The 12,766-nt window shown below is 36.6% G+C and overlaps 1 protein-coding gene across 1 annotated transcript in view; it reads right to left on the bottom strand.

The window, feature by feature from the left end:
• Positions 1-969: 969 nt before the first annotated feature.
• Positions 970-12,766, bottom strand: part of TBC1D15 (TBC1 domain family member 15) — a 36,410-nt gene continuing 24,613 nt past the window's right edge. The window contains exons 10-15 of the mRNA XM_072399025.1: positions 9,434-9,528; positions 8,038-8,154; positions 4,846-4,946; positions 3,989-4,088; positions 3,781-3,895; positions 970-1,345 (exon numbers count right to left, since the gene is read on the bottom strand). Of these exons, the coding sequence (XP_072255126.1) occupies positions 1,108-1,345; positions 3,781-3,895; positions 3,989-4,088; positions 4,846-4,946; positions 8,038-8,154; positions 9,434-9,528 (766 nt within the window). The 3' untranslated portion in view covers positions 970-1,107. The remainder of the gene's footprint in view (positions 1,346-3,780; positions 3,896-3,988; positions 4,089-4,845; positions 4,947-8,037; positions 8,155-9,433; positions 9,529-12,766) is intronic.

The following is a 12,766-nucleotide window of genomic DNA, read 5'->3' as shown; positions in this document are numbered from 1 at the left end:
CCTGTTGTGTCCACAGAACCTGCAGACAAGATTCATTATTTACTAGAAAATGTTGTCTAATCAATACCCTTTTATTAAAAATTCAATAGGCCTCAAGTATAAAAGCACCAGGTCATCTGACCTCAACGTTAACCACAAAGAGCACCTGCTAACTGAAAAAACACAAACAGGGCAGGAAGCTGGCATAAAAGTGATCTTTTAAATTTGTCAATTCGTTTATGAATAACAAACCCCTTTGGTGTGCAAATTATTAGGCTACTAAAATAAATTTGTCATGAGGCTTCATATAAAATTAATACATCTAAAAGCATTCATCAAAATGCACTTATGTAAGTTAGCAGAGAGATTATGCATGGGGTTCCCCTGTCATTTGGGTGCAGTCTACATGCAATCCTCAACTTAGGCTCCAAGGTGGACTATGACATAAATTTTCTCCCCTGCTTTCAAAAAGTGGACACTTTAAGGGCCAACAGAAAGACGTCCACATTACACCATGGGATGCCGCAGGTGAATGTTATCACAGCTCCTATACTAGGTTCACATTAAGCTACCCTCTCTAGAATGTTTTACTAATTTAAAAAACTAAATGCCTAAACAATCCTGGTTTACCTATAATATTTATTGTATACCACCATCAACAGTCAGGTCTGCATGTTTGAGCCAAGGTGTATATTAGTAATTACTAAACAAGCCACTTTATGGTAGAAAATAAATCTAAGTAGATGCAATAAAGAAATTTCCGTGAAATGTCCTGAAAAACCTGCATTAATTTTTTGCAAGTGCTAAAATGAAATGCGCTCCCTATATCAAAATAAAAATATTTTAACATTTTGTTGAATAACTGAACAGATAAAGTGTTTTCCAGTTCACCAGGTCATCTGTGTCTCACTAGTGAAAGGTAATGGAATGATACTGGTGGATAGTCTATTTTGGTTCAGCTTTACCTACAAAAATAATTAAGTTTGATCCTTTGTTTTAAAAGTTTTAATGCAAAGACACGACTGTAGACAAAATGAGTTTTCCCAAAGTCTCCAAAATTAACAGCACATAATAAATCAAGTGTCTTTGTCAAGTTTTTTGTAGACACGCGTCTTTATAGGAGTTGCTTTAACAGGCAGAACTTGGTGTGTGAACACTGTTTGGCAGAGCTTTCAGGTTTGAATTACTTCTTGTCCCATTAGCGGGGTGTACAGGCACAGTGCTATTCTGAGACGGTGAGGTTTGGTAATGCTTCTTGACAGTGCAATCCTCGGTTGTGTCATATGACAGTGATGCAGCGTTGTAGTCTAGTCCAAGAACTTCACAAACTGCTGGAGGCAATTCCTGCACAAAAGAAAAAACAGATCTGCTGAGTTAATTGTTTTAGATGCAGCTTAATGAAAACATGAGTCTAAAGCAAAGTTACAAAGTGTGCAGATCCCTTTCTCTAAGCATTCAGCCAACAAAAAGGGAAGCAAAGTTAAAAAAGACAGCCTGTGGGTTAGAAATATGGAAGCAGATAACTTTATTTAAAGGTAAACTTGGTCTATGGCTGTCACTCCGATTCTGGTTTGGTTAGAAGTAACAGACTTAAAAAAAGAAATAAATAAAAAAACTTGCACAAAATTAGACTTATCACAACTATCTGCATTATTGGCTTGCAAGTTCTGAAACTAGTAATTTCCTTTGTTTATTTACAACTAAAAGAAGATTTGATTACCCTTGCTACTTAAAAGACTGAAGACTGAGACTAGCATAAAAAGTGCAGTAAATTTATGGTTTTAGTAAGCAGACACTTATGGGTAGATCCCTGCCAATGTTGTACAACAGCCCTTAATAACTTAGCAGCAACCTAAACATTGACAGCCTTTTGTATTGTTTTCAATGGAAAGTTTGACAGGCTGTATCCTACCAAGATAAATACCAAAGAAATCTACTAATCATTTAGAGGGACGTTCACATTTTCTCCAAGGTTTTTTATACCGATGTCTAACGATATTCCCTTAGCTTGCCCTCTCTATCATAAACCATGCTTACATTTTCAGCCATGCCAGCTCTAATAGGCATTTGCTCAAACAGAGGGAATATGGGAATCTGAAGCAGCAGCAAGAGCCTATTGTAAATAAAAAAAGTACTGGAGATTATCCAACTGCATTCAGTGTTCCTGTGTGCTTAGCTCATTCTCGGTCTAGAACAGAGACACACTGCCTGTTAATGACCATAACAAAATATTCTTCAAGATAAAATGCCTCCAACTGGTAAAATCAGTTGATTTATTTTTTGTTTTCCACTGCTAAAAGTGAACACTGGGCATTATACGATGAACCAACACTTAATGCAGTTATGCATTATAAAATCATTAAATATAGTTCTACAAACAACTAGTTTATGTACCTAAATCAGGCCTAAAAGTCTGTAATCTCCTGCACAGCATTATTTAAATTGTAAGGGGCAACAAAAGAGTCAGTTAGGGCTCCGTTACTAATCTACCAGTCTAACACTGAACAAGCTTTAACATTCGAACCAAGCATCCCTAATTAATCCTAAATTGATTCTTTTTGATTAAAATTGATAGAACCTTGGAATTAGGTTTGTATGATGCAGCTATTTTGTTATCATGAATTCCATTAGTGAATGTTAAAGCTATAGGAGGCTGAGAAGGGAAACTAACATGTTTTTTTTTTATTTTTTATCGGGTTAACATGCAAAAGTGAACCCTAATGTGATTGTGTGTTACTGCAATCGTGAAATTGTACTGATGTGTAATTGTGTGTTACTGCTTTCAACATCATGTCTGTATGCATAGTGTGTAATAATTCAGACATATGAAGAATAAGTAATGTACACTGCAAATGACTTTCTTATGACAGAAAATTTTATAAAAAGGTTTGGCCTCGCCAAACATGGATTTCGATAATTCACATTAGAATCGGGTGGTTTCGTTCATTTCCACCGATACATCCTTTGACAGTCGGCACCTGCCTTGACACGTTTCAGGCCACCATATTGATCAGTTAACTGTGTGGCTATATATGTTGTGGTATGTTCAATGCTCAATGTTCCTAAAGCTTAATAGGACTGAATAAACGAAACTGCAGCCAAATACTGTGGGCACTAGCAAGTGGTCAGATCCCTTTTTTTCGAGTTGCATAAATAAAAGCCTGAAGGGGCTAAACAGGTCCTAAAAACCTTTTCATTTTAGAAAAGATAGATAGTAAAGATTCTCTCCACCATGGCTAACAGGACTCCTAATTTATTTCCAATACTTATATTAAATTGAAAGCTTTGTTCAAACTATTTTTTTTTTAATTTAAAGTGTGTTTACAATTTTCAAAAGGACCCATTATTACACGTTGTAAAGGACCCTCTGCTGCACTAGAAAATTTAGCATTTTAAAACCCAGAAAAGGGAAAAAAAAGCAAAAAAAAAAAAAAACACCTATTCTGACCAACTACAACATTGCATATTTTCTTGAAGTCTGTATTTCCACTGGGGTCTTCAGGTTAGTTTATGTCCTCCATCACTCTGATTTAAGGAAAAATACCACCTTTGACATTGGTCAACAGATTGTATCGCAACAAGAAATTGTTTCTTTGCAATGCATGAATCTGTATGATTTTGGAAGTCACTGTCCTAGTAACAGATCTCTAGGCCAGAGAGAGAAGTGGACCAATGGACACAAAAAAAAAAAAAAGGTTCTAAAAACTTTTATACCCTACCCAATTTAGAAAAAAAAAAAAAAGGAGACTGCAAAGTAAACAGGAGAAAAAGTATCTAAATTATTTTCATATGATAACGAACTTAAGAATGAAACTTACCTCCCACATTTGATGAATGTCATGAAAGCTAAATTCCCTTTTAAACCTAATCAGTAGCCATCGAAAGCAAAAATATAAATAACCAGAGTCCTTAGATTCTATAAAGGAATACACAAAAATCATATGTTAATATTATAGTGCTGAGCTCCCCCTTAGTATGCAGCCTAACATTACTGTGATATTGTACACACCAAGATAACTGCAAAACCCACTGTCCAGTAAACGCAGCAAAGTGCTAAGCTGAACCAGCTGCATCTTCATGCCTTGCATTTGTTCCTCAAAGTTTTCATGCTGTATAATCAAAAAAAAAAAAAAATTAAAAAATGAAGATTTCACTAATTTTAGAACTTGTAAAATATACTCAAAAGTTTGTGATCTGGCCTAGCAGTAGCTTTTTTGACACGTTTTTGGTATCAAGATGGCTGAAATATCAGCTAATTGAAATAGTGTCTTACATGTACTATTGTGTATTGTAAAACTTGTATTAAAAAAAACCCAAATCATTGTTTGGAAAATCAAACAATGCAGAGGATCTAAATTTTACCAACTATAAGCTTCTAACGCCTAAACCTCTCTAATGGTTTATTTGTTAGGGTACCAGAAAATAAAAATATAAGTAGGGAGGCCCAGGTTATCTTTTGCTCTGACGTGGTTCACTGAATGAAAACCTTTATATATGTATTTATTGTTTGCAATACCCAGGTTTGGGAACAAGTTTACTTAAAATGAAATTCCTGCTGTAGGAAAACAGCTACCCTGCAGTCTGGGACCTAACACACTAAATAAAACAGTTTCTGCATTACACCAAGAACATAGGCTTATATTTCATAGAAAGCACTAATGTGTACCTTCCAGACTAAGTGATTATTACTACACAAAGTATAATGCTTCCAACATGATGCAACATGTGGCCATTCCAGATACAATTAGTTCTTAGCAGAGTTCTTCTTTAAATTATTACTTTAGTTACCATTCATTTAAATCAGCACAGTTCTAAAATTCTTCCTTCACTAAAGTTTCTTCTAGAAGTATAAGTCTGTCCATTTACCATTTGATCCATATATGACACAAAGCACCAGAAAGCATCCGCTTCATTTTCCATCACATACAGGATAGGGGAAAGTAAGTCACTCATGCCTTGAACATATCCTTAAATAGAGAACAGTTGTGAAAAATGAATGAAACAATGAAAACGCAAATAGGGTTCCAATGTTCAGCTGACACTTTATATTTAGTTACTCTTGAGCATCCCTGGATGATTTATGGCATATGTGCAATTTGTTTTTTTTGTAAGTAAAGCTTAAGGTAAAACTCCAAAAAAAATACTAAAAAAGCAATATATGCGAATATTCACTGATCAGCCAAAACATTAAAAGCACCTGCCAGAACTCCTCTACAAGCGGTCCTGTGGTATCTGGTACCAGGACATCAGCAGTAGACCCTCCGCCTTCACAGTCATCCTTCCCTCCATCTATTCTCCAGATAAAGGACTCACCAAAACTCTCTACAGTCTCTCTTGAGCACACAAGTTAGCCTCTCCCCCATCACAATATGCCTTAATATGCCTTTGGATGCCATGACCCTGTTGCTGGTTTACCAGTTGCCCTTACCTTGGATCACTTTTGATAGGTAATACCCACAGAATACTGGGATGCTACAACTCATGTAGCCCTTTTCAAAGTTGCTCATATCTTTATTTTTTTCCATTTTACGTTTTCCAACATCACCTGAACTGACTGTTTAGTAACTTGCCTAATATATCCCGACCCTAGAAAGGTACCATTGGAAGATATTTTGAGTTTTTTTTTTACTTTGGTTGCCTGGAGTTCAGCTTATAAGTGGAACTACCGTTCCACACCTACAAAACACAATCAGGCAGGTAATGTCTAGAAATACTGAGATGTGCCAGATATCCTGGCATCCCCTGGGGCTGCTGGAAATGAATTTGGTTACATGTGGGGGAGTTACGTCAACCTAGTCCAGTCAATGAAGATGGCTAAAGACCCAACTGCAGGAAGATCAGACGAAAATGGTAGCATCCCCACAAGAGCAAGGATGGGTATATGCATAAAATATTTTCCTGTGCATAGTTAGAGGATGAGGGCAAAGTTAGAGGATAAAGGCAACCTGAGGATTTTGCATAGCAAAGTGGCCATGTTTTGGTAGTATTAGCCATGTCCCTTTCAGGTTCTTTTAATAACTGACACTTGGTGACAAATGTGCTTTACCAATACCTAAAGAGTCTGACTTATCTAATCAGGCTGAAATCCTATACATCAACGTGGTTGTGCTTGCATCCATCTCTAGCACAATAAATAATTGAGAGACCTATAAATTGACCATTATGAACGCTAAAAATTATTCTGTGTAATATAAGTAAACTGTAACAAAGAAAATAAATATTCCTGTTCAGTTTTTGCACTTGGCAAAGTTTAAAATACAAGACAGTATTTACAGCCTTGTTCTTGTACTGGAACACTGTTTTTTTGTACTGATCAGGCAAACACTGGAAGCAAAATGGATAGAAGACATTACCGTCACAGCTGAATACTTTGTTTCAAAGAGGAAGATTTGAATGTCAGGCTGATAATATCTCAACAATCAATTTCCCATTACAGCACAAGTGATCTGGATAAATCATCCCAGCATGCTATTTAACACATGCACTACTGAAAGGCCCAAAAATCACTGGTGCAGGGTTTTATAATTAACCAATAGGCCCCCTCCAGCATCAAAAGGATTAACCGATGACAAATTGGATCAAAGGAAACATGCAAAGCATTTACGCTACTTCATCTTCTAAAGTTTTAGACTTAGGCCCTAATTAAGTGGAACAACTAAGCGAGAACACTCCTTAAGCGAGAACACTCCTAAAGCAAAACTCTTTATTTGCAATGCCTAAAAAGCAATGGTGCAGCTTCAGCAGTAGCCAGTACTAAGCAGGACCAAAATGGCACTTTGAGATGGAGGGCTCTAATCTTGTGTTTGCTGGACTTTCCTCTGGACACAGTCCAAGCACATACTGGTTTAATAATAGTTTTACTGACTGAATTGGCCTTCCTGTACCTTTTTACATTGTCCTGTGCCAATATCCCATGGGCAAATGGGAATGGGCAAAGTAGTACATAATCCTTTAGTCAGTCCGAATCAAAAATACAATGCTGCAAACAATAAAGTTACATCCTTTTTAACGGAGCTCATTGCCATGAATACAAAAAACACAGCACTGGCCAAGCTCCCTAAACTATTCTGCTCTACAAATCCCAATGGCTTTTGAAACACAGTCCTGCAACTACAAATATTTTGATCCCATAATCTATATCTTGACCATTCTACAACAAAGGAGTAATCTATATTTTACTAGGCACTTACCAGTACATTGAAAACATTTTTATAATATTTGTACAAATAGAGGCCAATCACATTCCCAAATGTACCCTCACAGCAGCCTTATGACAGCAGGGAGGTTGTACAGCAATCTGGAGCAATATTCTGTACACCAGCCTAGAAGCCTTTTAAAAAGGCAGAATAATCTAGCTGGGAAAATGATGTACTCAAATTAACAAGCCTTTGTAGATTTTCTAATTTTAATATTGTAATGATCTTTAGAAGATACATTTTGGAAGCAAGGTTTCAAATCTAAAACTGCTAAACCTTTAAAATACAAAAACCTTTTCCATCCATTAACAGTGAGTATTTTGGGAAGGGCACAGCAACCTCTTTTAAAATTCATCCCAAACTTGCATTTGAATACACTACAGTGCATTTCTCTTCATTACCATTCCCCATTAGGCCGAATTAATCCATACACTAATCCATTAGCCTTTTGGGCCATGATTCAAGAACCAAGATAAGCATTAACATTAGGAAGGGGACAGTGTTTGTGGTTCAGTTTGAGGGGGAATACGTTACCAAAAGCTGTGGTATTTCCCCAAAGAAAAAAAAAAAATTGCTTTGGGTTTTTGATATTTTCCTAATAAAAATAGCCGTAATAGCCATATAAAACATGTGTTGATATAATGGGATGATTGCAGATCCTCAAGAAAGACCTAACTTTTTTTTTGCAGTGTGTCTTCAACTGTCATGTCAGATGAATGCTTTTCTCATCTCTTCAAAATAAAATCGAAGGATATGGAAGAGGAGTTGCACTTTTTTCTTAGCTCATCGCTCTAACTCAAAGAAAGTTATACTAATTAAAACTGAAGACATTTCCTTAATAAAAATAGAAATATGCACTTACCAAGATCAAAATCGTACATACAATATGTCATCAAAATGTCATGAAGTAAAACTACTCCAGGATTATCGTCGCCTTCATAAAACCTGTTTGTTCGGTCTGTACGGTTCACATCTTTCTCTAGCATGATGGATAAGAAAATGACATTAAATATTTAAGCGAGAAATGGCTAATTTACAACAAAGCCATATCTGGTGTGCACAGAATGTTTGGCATACTTCTGTCGGAGAGCTTAGAATGACAGCTCCTCATAATGAATGCCAGGGAGGAATACATTACAGGGCACTTCAGATCATTCAAAGGGCAGTGCTACATTAAGCTGATTTATATTTCACATTAACCGAAGATATCTTTATGTAACAATGCAGACTTTTTTTTCTGGGTATTTCTGCACGTTTAACAAACCCGCAAAAGCTTAATGCACCAACATTATACAGAACATGTTTAATAGGTTTTGCTTACAGCTGACATTTTTACATATCATGATCACTGTGTATAGTTTAAATCAATGTAAAATATGAAAATTCAAGAAAGTAAAAGCTGTAACAGGGCCCGTGTTTTATTTATTATCCTTAATGCAGGGCATATAATTATGACTTGATTGGCTGCTATGGGAAACAATCCAAGCTTTATCTGCTCCGGTCAGCTCCACATCATGCAGCCAGCGGGACTGAAATGTTGGGAGGAACAGTACACAGACTGCCCTCTACAGATCAATTACTAAACTGAATTATCAAAGTCATCATGAATTCCCTGCCATTTTAATATACCTGTACTTTTTTTAGTCCCCCTGCAAAGTCCTACATCCTCTCAGTTAAGCCTACTTCATGCTGATGGGCAGGATAAAAGGGATGAAACCCAGCTGTACCATTGCTAAATTCAGGGCAGGGTTGTTGTCCCAATGTCGGCTATGTGTGTATGCACCACTGCAGATTGTCGATATCCACGTCCCCCGCAAGATCTTCTCATGGTCACTGCTGATTAAAAAGCTGGTAGCCTGTCAATTAGCATTTTCCACACATTGACATGCAGTGTACGGAATGGTGTTGATGGGACAAAAATATTACACAGTGACTGCATTTTGCACTGGTTCAACCTTCAGGATGTATTTAAAGAGAACCTGACACAACACCATATGAAACAATAATTCGTACAAGGTTGGGTTTACGGATCCATTAGATTTGTAACTCAAGTAGTGGGAAAAAATATATATATTTTCGTGATTGTTGCTATGCCCTGCCTACGAATAGTGACAGTGAACGGACCCTATGTAATGTGCACACAAAATTAAATTTTTTTTTTTTTTGGAGGGGGGGGGGGGGGGGGGGGGGGGTCACCATTTGATAATTCTAGTGTAACTTCAACACAAACAGAGCAACACATTTCCTTCTAAACATACCTATTAAACACCTGTAGTCCCTCAGTCTTGAATTGCGATTTTCTTGCTCTTCACTGACTGACTTCCACTGAAGTTTCATTCTAAAATACTCATCTCTAAATAAAAGAGTTCGGGAAATACCAATTACAACAGCTATTAAAAATTGCCCCGGCCAAGCCTATATAGCTATAACAATTCCAAAATAAGTTTGCTCAAGTAAAGAATCCCACATTAGGTTTTAATACATTTATGGAAAATAAATTATATTATCAGTTTACGCTGTTCTCTCTCTGAAGAAACTGAAATAAAACATTAGACAATGCCGTGAAATGGCACTTTAATTACCATGTAGAAGTGAGGACTAATAAAAATGTCAAGAGAAAAAGATTACTCCCCACCTTTGTTATACAGCGCAATGTCGGGGAAAAAAGGTTAATCGAATTAAGGGAGAAACTGGAGGTTTTATTCTACTTTAAATGACTTTCTACCTTCTCCTATCTGATCACTCTGTCCAGAGCTGAATAAAACTATTTAATGTAATGAGCCATAAATGTAGAAAAGGTCTGTCTATCCACAAGCTGAAGAATATACATGCTTAGTTGTGAAGGCAATGCCTGAATAGTCCTTTCATTTTCTGAATAGAGCTGATAAGCCTAAACTTGGCTCCAGAATATAGGACAATGGGTATTTTCAAGTAAAATCTGCAGAAAGGGGAACCTAGCTTGTGATATAAAGTTGATATGAGCGTACATTAGCCTTTTAATTAAAAGGAAGTAAATTAAAGTTTATGGCAAAGTGCCTCCTAGTGGTTAGAATGAGAAAAAAACTGCCAGATTGTATCTGTGGCACATTTAGAGCTTTAGTGATTCAAGTAAGATAATTATGCATTGCATTTGAGACAAGACATCTATAATGCAGTTTGTTTTGCAATAAATATTATGAGCACAAATATTAGTTAAATCCCCAACCATACAAAGTAAAATGTGCAGTCATCTTTTAAAATCCTAAATACTATATTATGTCATAATTGGCCTTTAAAACAAGTATAGTCACATAAAACTGATAAAAACTGAGCTTAAGTATACCTATCCTAGAATTAACAAGGAGGCTGCCATTGCTGGGCTGTCATTGTCAATGCTGAGTGCCTGGCTGTCATTGACTGGCCATTTTATTAGGTACACACGTTCAAATGATTGTTAATGCAAATATCAAAATGGCCAACAAACAAACAAATGAATATTTTATCATATTTTAGGAGCTATTTGTTTAAAAATATAGAAGACTCCTAAGCATTCATAAGGAGTTTTTTTTAACCTGTATATCAAATAATCCGGCAGGACTGTAAAAGAAAATTTTGCTGCAAACACTTCCTAATCACGGTCATGTTAAGTAAGCTAAAATATTTCGAGAGGAGTATGAGCCTTTTTCAGTCAGTAAAAGCTGCCTAATCAGATGTGATAAGCAGACGAGATGTGGGTAATGGAAAGTGAGCTACACAGTACGCGGGAAGGCAGCTTACAGCCCTGAGGCCAACAAACGGAGCAGAAATAGTCCTGCAAAAACAAATGCAGTATGTATATATATCTAAGCTGGGAAGCGAAGCGCAAGGTAAACAGTGGCAACACAATCCGTCTCTCCACCTCACCCATGACATTTTGCAGTGCATTGTGCTAGACTATGTTAGGTTAGAGTGCTTTGTGTCAATGCTAAACGCAAATCACAGACTCAAAGAGAAGCAGTACAGAATACACAGCAGAGGTGGAACCATCACGATTCATTTTAAAACCTTAAAATAAATAAATGGCAAGAAATACACTTTATTTTGACAGAAGGAACATATTCAGTTTGCCAATAGCCAATGCCGACAACTTGCCGGAATCATCTTCTGAGATTCCTACTTTGTCACCACGATTTCAGGTGCAAGTCATTCTGCTTTGGGAATTAATCATTATGTCAACCTGGACGTCATACAATCCAGGCAACAGCTAACACACAGGTAATATATATAAGTGATATTTTTTATCAGCAAAAAGATGTGCGATTCTGTTTAACAATATTGTGATCCATGGAGCTCTAAAGAAACAATGAGCTTACAAGCAAACTGAGGAACCCAGATAATATAACTTTTGGGTTGCATCTGGAAACCAACACATGGTAACAGTTTATAGTCTTTACGATAACTAGAAAGAACTATATAGAAACATTCCCGAACCTGTATCCAGTGAGTATAATATTTTGCAAAGTTTTGGCAAATAATGTTTAGGATATTAGAAAGTCTTAAGTTTCATATACTCCATGCATCTTCAAGTGACCCTAATCTGTCCCTGTCCATTGGCATTCTGCCATTATGGCAAATTAGATCAGTATTACACAGCCTAATAATATGAAAAAGTGGTTATTTTTAAATAATTCCATTAAGCCACATTACCAGGAGGTAAAAGAATTGCAGTTTAGCATAAACAGAAACATCTTGAAGGGTTAACTCTAGCCTCTCTCTAGAAGTCCTCTCCTGTCACGAAAAGGATTATTCCCTGAACACTTTGCCTTCACGCAAAAAGCAATAAAAGTTGCAGCAGGTATCCTAAGCCTGCTTCATTTCCTGTCTGAAGGACTTTGCACATTACCAAGCTTTTTCACACCGGTCTGTATTGTCCATGGTCCTCCTCCATCTATTTGCTTTTTTCAGTCATCTAGCTTCAGTACCGTGTGTATAAATTACCTAAAGCACGCTGTATGCAAGAGCACAAAATCCAAACATGTATTCTAATTGCTAAGAATCAGCAATTTATTTGCAGTGATCTCCTGTGTAGTATTAGTCAATAGTAATACCTCATACACCTATGGCTGTGGGTTCAAGACTGGACAGTGATGATTGTGGCCTAGATAAGTTCAGCTTCGCTAAAAGCAATTCAGAATTTGGAAGCATCTTATCAACCAACAACTGTTTTAGTCAACATTTCTCTTGTTCTGCACACACTGGGCCGGTCTTACCTTCAATAAACCTCTGTATGACAGTGGCCAGCATAAGACAAGAAAAATGGTGACTATTAAATATTTTTTTCTCAATATAAAAAAAAGGAAGCCTTTTTAAGGCTGAATTTTTCAAATCAGAAACTCAAGGAAAACTGATAAGTAAACTTAAGTTTAAGTTTCGATTTAGGTTTCTAACTGAGCACATCTTTTAACTCAAATCCTACTTCTTACTGCATGGAAGGAAAGCTGGCTGATGTAGGAGTGGTGATTCAGCAGAAGTTCTACAGGGGTGATACCAGAAAAAAAAAAAAGAAAATTCTGCTGTCACCACCCACAGCAAAAGAAAAAGTCCAGATTTTTCTATAGTGAGGGAATACTCAT

This window comes from Pyxicephalus adspersus, chromosome 2, assembly GCF_032062135.1.
Source record: "Pyxicephalus adspersus chromosome 2, UCB_Pads_2.0, whole genome shotgun sequence".
NCBI classification, from domain to species: Eukaryota; Metazoa; Chordata; class Amphibia; order Anura; family Pyxicephalidae; genus Pyxicephalus; species Pyxicephalus adspersus.
Note: the sequence above shows the minus strand (reverse complement) of the source record. Positions and strands in the feature narration are given on the sequence as shown.